Below are 16,993 nucleotides of genomic sequence, written 5' to 3' on the forward strand. Positions count from 1 at the left end.
GTCTTGATTGGGAAAACCAGTAATTTTCAAAAGTTTTAACACATTTAAAGTTTAATGGAAATCCACAGAATTTTACACAATCATTTAATTATCCAATGAAAATATATCACTCTACTCACTTATTTTCTCTTAAAATTATAATTGTAAAATATAAAAGTAAAATAATACACCTATTTTCTCTTAAAATTATAATTGTAAAATATAAAAGTAAAATAAAATAAATGTATTTTAAGTAGAATTCAATTGGTATCAGGGATACAAAGAATTATTTTTTGATAATATGATATTGATTGAAGATGTTTTTTTGTTGCAAGTAGAAAATGCTGCCTGAAAAAGATAATACAATAGTTTTCTCTTAAATTAATAAAGCAGTATGCATTCAACTTTTAAAGCTTTTGGTTGGGAAAAACATGTTTAAGAAAGACCATCTAAAGCAAAAAAAATAGGGTTAAAAATAAGATTAAATTCATTTGTTTTCCACCTAAATATCTCAAATTTCATTTTTAATCATTCAAAATATTTTCCATAAAGAATATTTTTCATAAAAAATTTCATCCTCGTTAATATTAAAATTGTCAATAAAACAATTGCTAATTTGATCACTAAGTAATAAACCGTCACTAATTCAATCAATAAATTGTATAAAGGTTAGAAAAACCATTCTTTAAAAAATATATATTTTAAATAATTAAAAATAAAACGAGATATTTTAGAGGATCACAACTATATTTAATCTTAAAAAATAATAGAAAGTATACTGTTGGACAAAATAGTTGCTCCCCTTGACTCACCTGAATTTGATAACAAACATTTTGTATTTTTTCTAAGATAGTATATGCCACCATGAGCTTAGTTTATGAGGTTGCTAGTTATGCGTAGTAAGTAAATAGTTGCAGTCATATTATATTATAAATTGCACATAATGGATTGACTGGTTGATTACATATTCAAAGAACAGCTAAACAAAGAAAAATATTGAAATAATGCTCAAAATTATACATAATAACTAACAAAATTGGCAAACGAAAACTCGATTCACTAGACTACACCGTCTTCATGAGATCTTTCGAGAAAGGTTCTTCATGCCACAGCCAATACATTTGAGGATAACTGACTGTGTATCCGGGTCTGGTTTGATAATAAACTTCACATCAAGAAGATCTCTTATGTTTCTAAGAGTTTTAATACCATATTGCGAAAGCTTTCCAACGCGAACCTTGGAAACATCTTGAGGACATAGAGCACAAAGAAGAAATAGCATACCCTGTATAAACCAAAAATGTAGAAAAGAAAAATTAGATATCTCCCCTATACAGAATAGAAACAAATTTCATGGTATGCACAATCTTTAAATAGTAGCCTTTCTGCATACCAAATCCAACATATGGTGGTAATTGACAACAAAGTAGAAAATGAAACAATCCAAAAGTAGGTAACTCAGTATAAAGAGAAGAGTATTGTTTAAAGTTTGTGCCTACAAGGGTTTGATTGTAGTGTTTTTTAACTAAATATTGGGAAAATGGTGTGAACTCTAACCCTTAGTAGTTACTTTTGTTAATTTATTTGTTAACTAAAAATTGTTATCAGAATCTATATAAGGTTAGTTAAGCGAGAATGGCAAGCAATAAAAATAATAAAAAGAAGCTTTGAGTTTCATATCACATAAATCCTATTTTTGTAGCTAAAATAGGTTGGCTTAGTCGGTAAGTTGACTCATAGCACACAAGGGCATGGTTCAACTCTCGTTGCTGACATAAGGACCTTGGTGGGTGATTTGTAAGTATGTATGTCAACACTCTTTGAATTGTGAGGTCTGCCCTAACCCTAATGAGCTCCCGGGATCCAACTCATTTACAAAAACAAAAAAACAAAAAAACCTCTTTTGGTGCAACGGGTTTGAACAGGCTTTGACTAAAACTAACTTTGAAGCACAAGTGGTTTTGAAAATAGATTTTTGAAGTTTAAAACCTTTTTTAAAACCAGGCTTGGGGAAATTTTGGTTTGGTTTAGAAATTTAATTTATATGATTGATTTAAATTTGAATATGATTAGGTTTTATGAATATCCAAAACATGCACACCCCTTAAATGTAGTGTGTGCAACATCGAAAGGACAAAAAAGGGTAACCAGAGAAAGCCTTTTCTACTTGTTTGGTAGCAGTATCTATCAAAGATTAATGCAGGCTAAGCCTATCAACTTGCTAACCTGATATGTTGAATCTACCACTCCAGATTGACCTATCTCCTCTAGTAAAGCATTAGCAATCCCGTTACCAATATCCTCTGGAGGCATCAGATCCTTTTTCACATCATCTGCAAAGCCGGAAGTTTCTTCATCCCTACCATGAGAAGCGGCAGTATCGACAGAGATGTAACAACCAGAAGTAGTCTCTGCAACTAGTAAAATTCCATATCCGGGAGAGCTGTGCCAGCAAACGACCAGTTAAATACTTAAATTAAAAGGAATTATGGCTTTATGCAATATGATTTTCTTGGTTTCTATCAAATATACATTTAAAAAATCAAATGAAAAATCCAAAATATCTACCAAAAGAAAGAGATCATACTTTCCAGCTGGTGGACCCGTTCTATGATCGGTAAAAATGTGCACATCAGAAACTAGTGGATTGATGATTCCACGTGCAGCTCTAATCATACTATTTTCAAATTGAGAAGATACTTTGGTTGAAAACGTAACTCCTCGTATCTTCTTAACAAATCCCTCATCAATCCAATTAACTGCCTGCTAGAAAGAATATATAAACCACCAAAATAAAATGAATCGAAGCATATAAAATTCAGAAACTTACAGTTAGACTCTGAACAATAGGAAGTGACAAAATAACTTCGCCACCACCATTAGGAGGCAGTCCGCGACTCTCTATTTTAAGACTCAAGGCTTCAAAGTCCACTCCAAAGCGCTTTAGTATGTGAAAAGCAGTGGCCTTGAAGGTATCAACCGACGGGTCTTTAGAATCATTTGTAATTCCTGAAAAACAATGCACTCAACCATTTCAACTCTCGACCAACATCCGTAAAATATCCATTAAATGGTCCTTCTGTTCCAGTTATGAAGTTTTTGTATACTCTAGACATGCTTGGATTGATTTAGTTGAATTTATCTGCTAACATAAGCACTTGTAAGGCCTACTTGGACAAGCTTATGGAAACGTTCCATAAGCTATACTTCCAGCTTAGTTCCATAAACTCTCCTCAATAGAGTATGAAAACAACTTATAGCTTATATCAAAACAGTTTGACTTTTTTAATCTTATGTTGTAGAAATAACTTATACGTAAGCACTTATATGATAAATGGTTAGTCTATAAACGCTTAATTAAGTTTAAACAAAAGTGTAGTCTATAAACACTTAATTAAATTTAAACAAAAGTGCAGAACCTTTGAGGGTAATGGTGAGAGGCTCCTTGGCAAACAAACACAAAACAACGAGCGGTTCAAGAAAATAACCAATGGATCGCGAAACACCACAATCGTGGGGACGATTTATTCTGCCACCCATTATAGTTCCCGGTACGTACTTCAATTTGGTACCTGCCAAAACGAATCACAATAATTATAAAATTTCAATCAAAAATATAAACACAAGAAATTAAGAAATAAAAATAAATTACCGGTTTGGTTGATTACAACACGGCAGTCATCACAGACAGTTTCGAATAATCGCAAGAGTGAAATCTCGTGGCTGTGAAGACCAGGCCATGTCTCGTCGGTGCGTATGTCTTCTATGATAATGGGAGTAGAATAGAGTGTGGAGAGAAGCAACCTTTGTCTGAAGCTTTGGCTTCCCTTGAGCCTCTTGTAGTTTTTTTCCGTTTTCAACATTCTGACCAACAAAAGTGCCGCAAATTAATAAAAACCTACTTAAGTCTCCAAAACCCTAATTCTACCCACTATTCATAATCTCAAATCCTGTCCATGTTTCAATGAAATTCTAACAAATCTCAAATCCTGTCCATGTTTCAATGAAATTCTAACAAAATCCTAACAAAATCAATTTCCAGGCATTAAACTTGATGAACATTTAAAACCCTAAAAAAATCAATTTCCAGTTTCACACAAGGAGATTAAATAATTCCAACATAGAAGAAGAAACAAGAAAAAGTGAGACGATTGAGAAGTAAGGATTAAACTCACTGGGAGAACGAAGTGACTGAGCAGAACGAAGTGACTGAGCAGAACGAAGTGACTGTGTAGTTGGTAGAAGAGCAGAGAGAGAGAGGGTATAGTGGCCGCGGGTAGGGGAGATGAAGTTGGGGGTTTAGGTTATTTTTGTTACAAATTAGGGTTTACAGAATGTTTTAGGGTAATGCATTGCAAATTTAAAAAAAAAAAATAGTATCTCGTATATTTGTGAAATATCGAGTAATAAATGTGGTGAAAAAAATAATTATTAATTTTCATTTTTTAGCAACAACAAAATGTCACAAAAAAAAAATAACAATCATATTAACCATTAAATTCTCTAAATTATATAAAAGCATCTACCATTCAAAATTCAGGTCATTTTTTTTTCCAACATTACCAAAGCAGAAATTTTTTTTAAAATAACCATGTTTTCGAAATAAAATACGATAAAAACTGAGTTTTCAAAAAATTTCCCAAAATAACCATGTTTTATAAGGGATGCGCCGGAGGAGTTGGTGAAGGAGAATTGCGGTCCAAAACGCAGCGGAAATAAAATTTTCTCCTTTAGAGATCCTTACGAATGGTCATGGTCAGTGATAGAATATTTACCTCTTGTGACGGTTGAAACCTTTGGTGCAGATCTCTTGTGACGATCAAAACCTTTGATGCAAATCCACGAAGCGATCACGAACGTTGAACGATGACAACGTCTCTACTCAGTCCACACGAACGGGTTCCTTCAATCTCAGTGCTAGCTGGTACGAATGAAGGCTTTGAGTGAGAGAGAGTGATAGAAAACGAAAATAATGCAACCGCAAATTTTTGCTTCTGCACAAGGGTTCTATTTATAGAACCACTTGTGTGGGCTTCAAGCTAAAAGCCCACTTAAGTGTATTTTGGCCCATATCTTATAATATGCCCAAAATCACTTAAGCTCATGGTACCTTACCATATTTCGTATTCTACTCAAGTACATCGTACCTTACGATGCTCTATAACTCACTTAAGGGCACCGTACCTTACGGTATTCCTTAGTTACTCTATCTCTCATCAATTCGTCCTTTGTGTGTGACCTTGTAGGTTTTCGTGACGTTGGCAATTATATTAAATCACGCATTTAACATAATAAACAGTGAGCGGTATCTAGCAACACATCACTGCTACCCAAGACACGAAAATGTCATGTGATCTGACAATTCCTTCTGTGATAATACTTATGTGTATAATTATCCTTTTGCCCTTATGTCTATATTGAACACAAGGCATAGACCGTGTCATCCTTGTTCAGTTCAATATTGGACCCATAGACATTTATCCTGTTACGCAGGATGGGCAAATTCCATCTAGGACACTCATGTCCCTCAGCATGCTTTGTGGAGTACCCATTAACTGTCTTTATGGTTATCCAGTTACGGACAACGTTGGATCAGCAATAAAGCACTCGACTCTACATCTAGGATCCATAGTGGTTTCAGGTCGAAGAATGGAATACACTATTATCACCATGAGAATAACTTATGACACTTTGCATAACTTTCTATATAGTATTCTCATAGCGGATCAATCCGGTACAAATATTACTCTTAATATTCATACATATGTTTAAGACTTGATAACTCTTTATCCATGATCCATGAGATGTGATCATCAGTCTACAAATATAATAGTCTTAATGCTTTAATGTTATCCCACTTCACACTAAAGCTCGACTACGGATACTTTAAGAATAGTGTCCTTATGTTTAATGTGATCTCATGATTAAGTCATACTTGATACATTAAACAGACTAGCTATTCTAGGGACTTTATTAAACAAACGTAATAAAGAAAAAGCCTTTTATTATTAATAAATAATTCGATACAAGTACCAAAAGTATTGGCCTCTAGGGCTTACACCAACAATCTCCCACTAGCACTAGAGCCAATCAGGCATACCCTTAATACCCATAGATCTAGTATGGCCATCATGCTTCTGCTGCGCAAGAGGCTTTGTCAGTGGGTCAGCAATATTGTCAAGTGTAGGTACTCTGCATATTTTCACATCTCCTCTATCTATTATCTCTCGAATGAGATGATAACGCCTAAGTATGTGTTTGGATCGTTGGTGAGATCTAGGCTCCTTGGCTTGTGCGATAGCACCATTGTTATCACAGTAGAGACCAATGGGATCCACAATGCTAGGAACTATGCCAAGTTCACTAATGAACTTTTTGATCCAAACAGCTTCCTTTGTTGCACTTGAGGCAGCAATATACTCGGCCTCGGTTGTAGAATCAGCAACTGTATCTTGCTTTGAACTTTTCCAGCTCACAGCGCCACCGTTTAAGCAAAACACATAACCAGATTGCGATCTAAAGTCATCCTTATCTGTCTGGAAGCTAGCATCGGTGTATCCAATTACAGCCAACTCTTCCTGACCTCCATATATCAAGAATGAGTCCTTAGTCCTTCTTAAATACTTAAGGATATTCTTGACAGCTACCCAGTGAGCATCACCAGGATCAGATTGGTACCTACTCGTTGCACTCAAAGCATACGAGACATCTGGTCGAGTACATAACATGGCATACATGATAGATCCTATTGCAGATGCATATGGAATCTTATTCATGCGATCCCTTTCTTCCTTAGTTAAAGGGGATTGTGTTTTTGATAGACACAGGCCATGTTGCATAGGTATGAATCCTTTCTTGGAATCATGCATATTAAAGCGTCTCAACACTTTGTCTATGTATGTACTCTGACCTAGGCCAAGCAGTTTTTGTGATCTATCTCTATAGGTTCTGATTCCTAATATATAGGCTGCTTCACCTAGGTCCTTCATAGAAAAGCATTTCCCCAACCAAGACTTTACTTGTTGTAGGGTAGGGATATCGTTTCCAATGAGTAATATGTCATCTACATATAATACCAGGAAAACGATCATGCTCCCACTAACCTTCTTGTAGACACAAGGCTCATCTTCGTTCTTGATGAATCCATATTGTTTTACTGTTTCATCAAAACGAAGATTCCAGCTTCTGGAAGCTAGCTTCAATCCATAGATTGATCTTTGTAACTTACATATCTTTTGGGCTTCCTCTGGTATGTCAAATCCTTCAGGCTGTGTCATGTACACATCCTCAAGAAGATTTCCATTAAGGAAAGCAGTTTTGACATCCATCTGCCATATTTCATAATCATGATATGCAGCGATAGCAAGTAAAATCCGAACAGATTTAAGCATTGCAACTGGTGAAAAGGTTTCATCATAGTCAATCCCATGAATTTGTTTATATCCTTTTGCAACCAGTCTTGCCTTATAGGTATGTACCTTACCATCCATGTCAGTCTTCTTTTTGAAGACCCACTTGCATCCTATAGGGTTAACTCCTACAGGAGGCTCTACCAAGGTCCAAACTTGGTTTGTGTACATGGAATCCATTTCAGATTTCATGGCTTCTAGCCACTTCTCAGACTCGGGACCAGTTATGGCCTCTTGGTAGGTCATAGGCTCATCTTGATCCATGAGTAATACATCACCTTGATCAGTTATGAGATATCCATATCTCTCAGGTAGTTGACGTATCCTGCTTGACCTACGCTGGTTTTGTTCTACTTGAGCAGGTTGCTCTTCCACAACTTCTTGTGTTTCCTGCTCTAATTCCTCCATAGGTGTATCTATGCTTTGTGATTCTTGAATTTCTTCAAGCTCTACTTTCCTCCCACTGGTTCCTTTGGAAATAAAATCCTTTTCTAGGAAAACTCCAGTTCGAGCGACAAACACTTTGCCCTCAGAAGGATTGTAGAAGTAATACCCTTTTGTTTCTTTAGGATACCCCACAAATAAGCATTTGTCAGATTTGGGCTCAAGCTTAGTTGAAATTTGTCGTTTCACATAAACCTCACAACCCCAAATCTTCATGTAAGACATATGTGGTTTCTTACCACTCCATATCTCATATGGTGTCTTTTCAACCTTTTTGGATGGAACACGGTTAAGTGTGTAAGCTGCTGTCAATAGTGCATGTCCCCAAAAGGAGTTTGGAAGATCGGCGTGACTCATCATGGATCGGACCATGTCTAACAGGGTTCGATTTCTTCTCTCAGATACACCATTCCATTGGGGTGTTCCAGGAGGAGTAAGTTGGGATAGGATCCCACACTCTTTCAGATGGTCATCAAACTCTAGGCTTAAATACTCACCACCTCGATCTGATCGAAGAGTTTTAATATTCTTACCTAGTTGGTTTTGTACTTCATTCTTGAATTCCTTGAACTTTTCAAAGGACTCTGATTTGTGTTTCATTAAATACACATAACCATATCTACTGAAATCATCAGTAAATGTGATGAAGTACTGAAAACCTCCTCTGGCTGGTATGTTCAGTGGTCCACATACATCAGTATGTATTAGGCCCAAAAGATCATTCGCTCTTTCACCTTTTCCTGTGAATGGAGACTTTGTCATCTTTCCAATTAAACAAGATCTGCATGTCTCATATGATTCATAATCAAAAGAGTCCAAGAGTCCATCTTTATGGAGTTTGGAAATGCGTTTCTCATTTATGTGGCCTAATCGACAATGCCAAAGGTAAGTTGGATTTAACTCATTAGGTTTCATCCTTTTAGTATTAATGTTATATATAGGCATTTCGAGATCAAGGACATATAGTCCATTGCTCATTTGTGCAGTAGCATAGAATATATCATTCAAATAAATTGAGCAACAATTGTTCTTTATTATAAATGAAAAACCAAACTTGTCCAAACAAGAAATGGAAATAATATTCCTGCTAATTGCAGGTACATAATAGCAGTTCTCTAACTGAATTATTAAACCACTAGGTAAAGTTAATACATAAGTTCCTACGGCTAAAGCAGCAACCTTTGCTCCATTGCCAACTCGTAGGTCAACTTCACCTTTTGCCAAATCTCTACTTCTTTTTAGCCCCTGCACATTTGTACAAATGTGAGAACCGCATCCAGTATCTAATATCCATGATGCAGAAGTAGATAAATTTATTTCAATAACAAAAATACCTGAAGTTGAAGTCTCTACTCCATTCTTCGTATCTTCCAGGTACTTTGGGCAGTTTCTCTTCCAGTGTCCGGTCTTACCGCAATGGAAGCAGGTGCCTGCCTTTGCTATGCCTTCAGTAGGCTTCAAAGCAACAACAGTGGGTCTGGGTTTGGCAACTTCCTTGCCTTTCCCTTTATCACCCTGCTTGGTGGGCCTTTTGTTCTGTCTCTTTCCATTTCTGATCATCAGAATGGACTTCCCTTTTGTCTTCAGATTCTGTTCAGCTGTTCTTAACATGCCTAGCAGTCCAGGAAGAGATTTATCCATATCATTCATATTGAAATTTAGGACAAATTGACTGAATCTATCTGGCAACGATTGCAAGATCAAATCAGTCGCAAGTTCCTTTCCGAGGGGAAAACCCAACCTTTCAAGGTTTTCCACATACCCAATCATCTTGAGCACATGGGGACTTACAGGGGCTCCCTCAGCTAACTTGCTTTGAAAAAGGGCTTTCGAAACTTCAAACCTCTCATGCCTTGCTTGCTTTTGATAGAGCAACTTCAGGTGTTCGATCATATCGAACGCTGACATGTTCTCATGTTGCTTTTGCAATTCTGAGTTCATGGTAGCTAGCATGAGACAAGCAGTTTCATTGGCATCATCGACATGCTTCTTATAAGCATCTCTTTCTGCCTTAGGTGCAGAACTAGGAGGTTCCTCTTCAGGAACAGGAGTCTCCAAGACATACAGCTTTTTATCATGTTTGAGGACAATCCTCAGGTTTCGGTGCCAATCCAGGAAATTTGTCCCAGACAATTTTTCCTTGTCAAGGATTGATCGCAAGATGTTGTTAGAGGTGTTTGTTGTCATGGTGATCTACATAAGAATTAATGAAAATATAAGTATCAATAACATATTTAATTAGGCCTTTAATTAAACATGCTCCCACTATTTTATTCAAAACAAATGACCCTCATCATTTGATTCGGAAAATCCCGTTGGAAGATTTTCTAGTGGGTCGAGATCCATATTTCACTTCGTTCTAAGTCCGCGTAGGCGGATTACACAAAACTAGGTTATTTAGGTAGGAACTCCTTCCAATTGTATCTCATACAACTCTCGAAAATTTCAGTTGGGTGAATAACTCCTTATTCCAATCCATCATATGGATTATTCCCAACTCTTGCTTCTAAAACATATATGATATTATTATAATTAAGTTTGACCCATTGTCTTAGCAGTTGGATATTACAATTATCCCATCGCACCTTACTAATATAGAACATGCACCTCGCTTTGGCGAAACCTACATTATCCGATACTAGTCTTGATGAGTGCTAAAACTTGGAAAGCATAAACTTAATATTTTAGTTTGAGGGAATTGCAATTGTTATGATCTCACCGGCTTGTTTATCATATAAATCGTCTCTCACATGCATCAACATACATTCACATGCATCAACATACATACAAACAAAATGAAACAGTTATGGCCCCTAGCACAATTGTTCTCCCAAGCCAATGAGATAACCTAAGCTAACCTACAACGATCTAAGCTTCTCCAAGCAAGATCTTCAAGGTTGTCCTCCTTTAATATTGAATTCTTCTCTAAGCTTCTCCAAGCAAGATCTTCAAGATTGTCCTCTTTTGATATTGAAATCTTCTCTATCTTCATAACATTGTCTTCTTCTCTTTATTCATAACATTACATTCCAGAAGAAACTCATTTTACATACGAGGGTTTGAGATGAGAAAAGAAGTTACATTAAGAGATCAAAAGGAGAGGCACGACACGCAGGTCGTATTTAAAAAAACCCAAAACAAAATAAAGGACAACTAAGGCCATAACTGATCACCACAAGGCAATAATAATAAACACATTGTTATTATTAAATTTTAATTCCTTTAATTAATTAAAACCAAATTAAATTTCGGCGACCGATCACACTACGCAGAGTTAGCCGGGGTTTCCGCTGACCGATCAGCGGACGGGGTCAAGGGGCAGCGCCCTTGCGGGGTTGGAGGGGCAGCGCCCCTGTCCAAAATTTTAATGAACAATTCATTTGAAATGGACATTGTTTTGCATGAACACAACCCTTGCGTAGTCACAAAATAGGAACCCCAAAATTTTGACTCTGGGAGTGTGACGACCGTCACAGGCGTGTGACGACCGTCACAGGCAATGTGAGTGTGACGACCGTCATGGGCGTGTTACGACCGTCACGCATCCAGTTTGTTACGCATGTTACGCTCGTCACACGAACTTCACGCGGCCAAACTAATAGGACTTTGAAACAGTCTACGGACCTCTTCCAAAAAGCCCTAAATTCAGAACTCCTTGACGGCACAACCCTTGCGCCGTCACCAACCCTAATGCGCCAATTTCAGACCGTCAAACACACCTCGATTGTTGATTCAGTATGATTGATCAACATGTCATTGCTTCACCATACTAATGTCGGATTCCGAAGCAAATGACCATTGATCGCTCAAAGGAAAACAATCATTTAGTGTTCGAATGAATGAAACAGAAACAGTATATCACATATACCGTACTTTGCATTAGGATTACTTATATCATATATAAGTTGATCGGTCTCAATTGCGTAACCTATGGACGATCGATGTATCGCTGCTTCACCATACTAATGTCGGATTCCGAAGCATAGTCAACATCAATCATCCAACTCGTACACTCATGATGCCAAATTTAATTACCCGATTAATTAATTGATTCATTCTGTCTTTTAATCATATTAATACAGAAAGTAAACAGCTATCCGAGTCATGGTTTCGTAAGTGGCTCTGATACCACTGAAGGAGAATTGCGGTCCAAAACGCAGCGGAAATAAAATTTTCTCCTTTAGAGATCCTTACGAATGGTCATGGTCAGTGATAGAATATTTACCTCTTGTGACGGTTGAAACCTTTGGTGCAGATCTCTTGTGACGATCAAAACCTTTGATGCAAATCCACGAAGCGATCACGAACGTTGAACGATGACAACGTCTCTACTCAGTCCACACGAACGGGTTCCTTCAATCTCAGTGCTAGCTGGTACGAATGAAGGCTTTGAGTGAGAGAGAGAGAGTGATAGAAAACGAAAATAATGCAACCGCAAATTTTTGCTTCTGCACAAGGGTTCTATTTATAGAACCACTTGTGTGGGCTTCAAGCTAAAAGCCCACTTAAGTGTATTTTGGCCCATATCTTATAATATGCCCAAAATGACTTAAGCTCATGGTACCTTACCATATTTCGTATTCTACTCAAGTACATCGTACCTTACGATGCTCTATAACTCACTTAAGGGCACCGTACCTTACGGTATTCCTTAGTTACTCTATCTCTCATCAATTCGTCCTTTGTGTGTGACCCTATAGGTTTTCGTGACGTTGGCAATTATATTAAATCACGCATTTAACATAATAAACAGTGAGCGGTATCTAGCAACACATCACTGCTACCCAAGACACGAAAATGTCATGTGATCTGACAATTCCTTCTGTGATAATACTTATGTGTATAATTACCCTTTTGCCCTTATGTCTATATTGAACACAAGGCATAGACCGTGTCATCCTTGTTCAGTTTAATATTGGGCCCATAGACATTTATCCTGTTACGCAGGATGGGCAAATTCCATCTAGGACACTCATGTCCCTCAGCATGCTTTGTGGAGTACCCATTAACTGTCTTTATGGTTATCCAGTTACGGACAATATTGGATCAGCAATAAAGCACTCGACTCTACATCTAGGATCCATAATGGTTTCAGGTCGAAGAGTGGAATACACTATTATCACCATGAGAATAACTTATGACACTTTGCATAACTTTCTATATAGTATTCTCATAGCGGGTCAATCCGGTACAAATATTACTCTTAATATTCATACATATGTTTAAGACTTGATAACTCTTTATCCATGATCCATGAGATGTGATCATCAGTCTACAAACATAATAGTCTTAATGCTTTAATGTTATCCCACTTCACACTAAAGCTCGACTACGGATACTTTAAGAATAGTGTCCTTATGTTTAATGTGATCTCATGATTAAGTCATACTTGATACATTAAACAGACTAGCTATTCTAGGGACTTTATTAAACAAACGTAATAAAGAAAAAGCCTTTTATTATTAATAAATAATTTGATACAAGTACCAAAAGTATTGGCCTTTAGGGCTTACACCAACAGTTGGCGCATCCCTTAAAAATTTTTGGAGCCTTAAAGGGAGGCGCCAAAGCGGTAGGCGCCCTAGTTAAAGCCCCCATAAGGGAGGCGCCCCTAGGGTTGGCGCCCTTGTGTGCCTCTTAAGGGAGGCGCCCCTAGGGGGGGCCCTTGTGTGCCCCTTAAGGGAGGCGCCCCTAGGGTTGGCGCCTTAGCCTAATTTTTTTTTTTTAATTATAATTATTTATAATATTTTTTTTTAATATTTCATATTAATTATTTAATATTTCATATTAATTATTTAATACGTAATAAATAAAAATAAAAATAAAATGACTTCATTAAATATATAATAAATAAATGATTACATTAGAATGACCTTAACCCTAATGACCCGCCCGATTATAACGTCCCCCGGTTCCACATCCCGGTGCGTTAGGTTGTCTCCGAGGTCTCCCACGATTTTCTTGAGGTGTTTGTGGTCTTTGGGTGCTGACCTGATCGAGCGATGACTGGTTGGAAGGTCCGGCAGAGGTTCCGGCGGTATTCGAAAGATGTGTCATCATTTGCTCCCAATACCCGGAGGGGCTGTGGCCAACGGTGCTTCCGTAATGGAGTTCGGTGCCCATGTCATCGTAGTTAGGGCGTTGGGGTTGGGTGAATTGGGTGAATTGGGGACGGTATAGTTGCCCAAATTGGGTCATTGAGTCGTTTTGAAAACGAAGCAATGGTTCTTGGGGCGTACTATAGTTAAACAGTGGTTGGGTGTTAAATGGTGGGGGGCTACGATGACGTGACTCATATGAATCATCGGGGGAGTAGACGGTTGTGGTTGTGGGGTTTGGTTCTTGGTTTTGTGTTTGGGTGGGTGGTATGAAGGGATTGCGACGTTGGATGGTTCGTTGTTGGGTGGTTGGCATGAACGGGTTGCGATGTTGGGTGTTTGGTTGGTTTGAGTATGTGGTCGGTTGATGTTGTGTGGTTGGTTGTTGGGTTTGGGTGGGTTCACATTGGTGTTGGGTGGTGAATTGATGTGGGACATACGATGATGAAGCAAGTTGGCGTTGATCTATCAAATACCGCGGCTCAGATACGAATTGCTGAGTTGTTACAGACCTAAACCATGCCATATATTGTTGAGTCGGTCTTACACCTTGGATGACTGGTTCGTTGAGGATGTGTTGTCGTTGATTTCTCCATTGACGACACATGTCTTTTGCAAAGTCTCTCCAGTCCGAAAAATCCCACTGTGCATCGACCCTTTTTTGATGCCAATTCCCCAAACATGTGGGAGACTCTGGGATATGTTGTACCATTCCGAACTGCAGTTTGACCCTGTCACTTTGGTGCATTTCAACTGTAGTGAATCGGATAATTGGTGTCTTCGCTGTCCAAACTGCAGCATCGTCATGGTTCACATCATGATCCAGACCCAGATATGGCCTCCATACAAACTGGAAAAAAATAACAAATCGTTAGATGAGAAATAATTTGAGAACTATTTTAAGATTAACTATAGTTTGGTAGGAGTATTACATCATCATGTCCAATGTGATCCAATAGATTTCGATAGACTACAATAGCGTGTTTCGGACACCTATTGTAGTTCATTCCCCTTACTGACCACCTAAGATAAAAAAAAAGGAGTGAAAAATATTATTTACTGTTAATTTAAATAATAGATATAATTAACAAAATGGTAAATAGTAAAGTGGTAGACTTACTTAGTTGCAAAGGGGAACGCGAATGAACGCTCATTTTCTGGGGCGAGCGACGGCATCCTAGACCACCCCCAAGCTTGAAGCAAATAAGCACATGAAAAAAAAGTACAGGTATTCTTTTTTGCATTTTTACACAATGCACTATATAGATGGGCCAACACAGCTGAACCCCAACTATAAGTGTTTACCTTATTGATGTTGCGTAATAAAGGTAAATACATTATATTCACAGAATTACCTGTACTTTCTGGAAACAAAAAGTTACCAAATAAAATCATAATATAACACCGAGCTTTTATTATCTTCTCATACTCGGTTGAATCTTCAGACAGTACTATACTGTTATAATATTGTCTAAGGTATTTTAAATTTATACCTTGCCCCCTTGCTTGACTGGATGTGTCTCCCTCAGGTTCGTCATCTAACAAAGGGGCACCCAGTAATTCATTGCATATGTCGTTGACATGGTTAACTTTCCCATTGACTGCCTTTCCATCTATACGAAGACCCAACAGCATGTACACGTCCTCAAGTGTGACGGTACACTCACCAATCGGAAGGTGAAATGTGTGGATCTCGGGTCTCCACCTCTCCAACAAAGCTAGGATGAACTTGTAGTCCACCGAGTACGAAACAATGTTTAGGAGATTTCCAAATCCACATCCTCTAATATATGGTTCTATTAAAGGATCGTGGGGTACATATTCATGTACACGACATCTAAACCGCTTCGGATCCTAATAACAAAAAAACAAAAATACAATTAGTAGAAGAAATACATTCTAAAGAAATATGTACAAGATGTAATCCATAAATAGAAACTAAAAATAAAGAGATTTGAAAGGTATAACACAAATAACATAGAGATATTACAAGTAATCCATAAATAGTAACTAAAAGAGAGAGATAACATACAAATGTCGAGATATTCTCGATTGTGCCTCTGTGTTCATCGCCCATAGTTAACAAAGACATGATTCGATTTTGCAAAGCTTAAGTTTGTTAGATGAAAGAAATGTGGTAGAAGGAAAGAGTGTGATGAAGATGGTTTGATAATGTTGATATGAGAGGGTATTTATAGATGAATAAATGAGTAGGTTTAGAAACTATAATGAATTATGATTGGTTGCATGCAAAGGCATATGAGGTTAAAAACCTAGTGAATGACAAAAGACAAAAGACAAATGAATGACACAAAGTGAATGACTAAAATGGCATAGCATGGAAGGGAATCACGCAAAGTGAATGACAAAAGTAGCATAAGGGAATCTAGTAGGCGCATGTGAAGAAATCACATGCAATAGGAGGAGGAGCCCTTCCTAATGGCGCCTACATGTGAATTTTCACATGCAAAGAAGGGGCGCCCTTCCTCTAGGCGCCTTAGTGTAAGGCTTAGGAAGAGGCGCCCTTCTTAATGGCGCCTATGCATTATTTAAGGAAGAGGCGCCCAAACCATTGGCGCCTATGTTTTTGCCAAGGGAATGGGCGCCTATGTTCAGTGTTAGGTCACAGAATAAATTAGGGCACAGAGATTCTTGATTCTCTCTGTATTGAGTATTCTTTTCACTCTTCCCTCTGCAATCTTTTCACTCTTCCCTCTGCGTGGAAGTACAGTCAAGTCTGTTTTCAGTCTTTCCTTTGCGTGCAAGTATAGTCAAGTCTGTTTTCAGTCTTTCCTTTGCGTGCAAGTATAGTCAAGTATGTACAGACTATTATGAATTTATTAATGCATTGGCCAAGTATTTATGTTGTGCGGTTGAACAAGATTTACAAATCATTTAGTTCAATTCCATTCAACACAATGTCTTCCACACAACAATATATGATCAGTGCACATGTTGACGGTGAAATATTTGATCATCAGTTGTTCGGTTTTTGTTTTCGAGACACACAGGTGACTCGTTTTACAATAAATCGGCGATCAAATTTTTCACACCTAAAACAAA

General features: G+C 37.6%; 1 protein-coding gene across 1 annotated transcript; it reads right to left on the reverse strand.

The window, feature by feature from the left end:
- Positions 1–876: 876 nt before the first annotated feature.
- LOC127105762 (probable RNA 3'-terminal phosphate cyclase-like protein) lies at positions 877–4,343 on the reverse strand. Its single transcript, XM_051042965.1, has 7 exons — positions 4,155–4,343; positions 3,632–3,843; positions 3,399–3,551; positions 2,810–2,988; positions 2,567–2,742; positions 2,206–2,422; positions 877–1,264 (listed from the first exon to the last, which is right to left on the reverse strand). Exons 2-7 carry the CDS (start codon positions 3,840–3,842, stop codon positions 1,055–1,057), a joined length of 1,146 nt encoding a protein of 381 aa, XP_050898922.1. The 5' UTR covers position 3,843; positions 4,155–4,343; the 3' UTR covers positions 877–1,054.
- Positions 4,344–16,993: the final 12,650 nt, after the last annotated feature.

Source organism: Lathyrus oleraceus, chromosome 7, assembly GCF_024323335.1.
Source record: "Lathyrus oleraceus cultivar Zhongwan6 chromosome 7, CAAS_Psat_ZW6_1.0, whole genome shotgun sequence".
NCBI classification, from domain to species: Eukaryota; Viridiplantae; Streptophyta; class Magnoliopsida; order Fabales; family Fabaceae; genus Lathyrus; species Lathyrus oleraceus.

What these genes read in the sequence shown, in the direction of transcription:
- LOC127105762 (XM_051042965.1), bottom strand. Translation starts at nt 3,842, where the DNA reads ATGTTGAAAACGGAAAAAAACTACAAGAGGCTCAAGGGAAGCCAAAGC. An exon ending in TGTTGTAATCAACCAAACCG is followed by an intron (nt 3,552 to 3,631) that starts GTAATTTATTTT and finishes TCGTTTTGGCAG; the next exon opens with GTACCAAATTGAAGTACGTA. An exon ending in TGGTAGATTCAACATATCAG is followed by an intron (nt 1,265 to 2,205) that starts GTTAGCAAGTTG and finishes TGGTTTATACAG; the next exon opens with GGTATGCTATTTCTTCTTTG.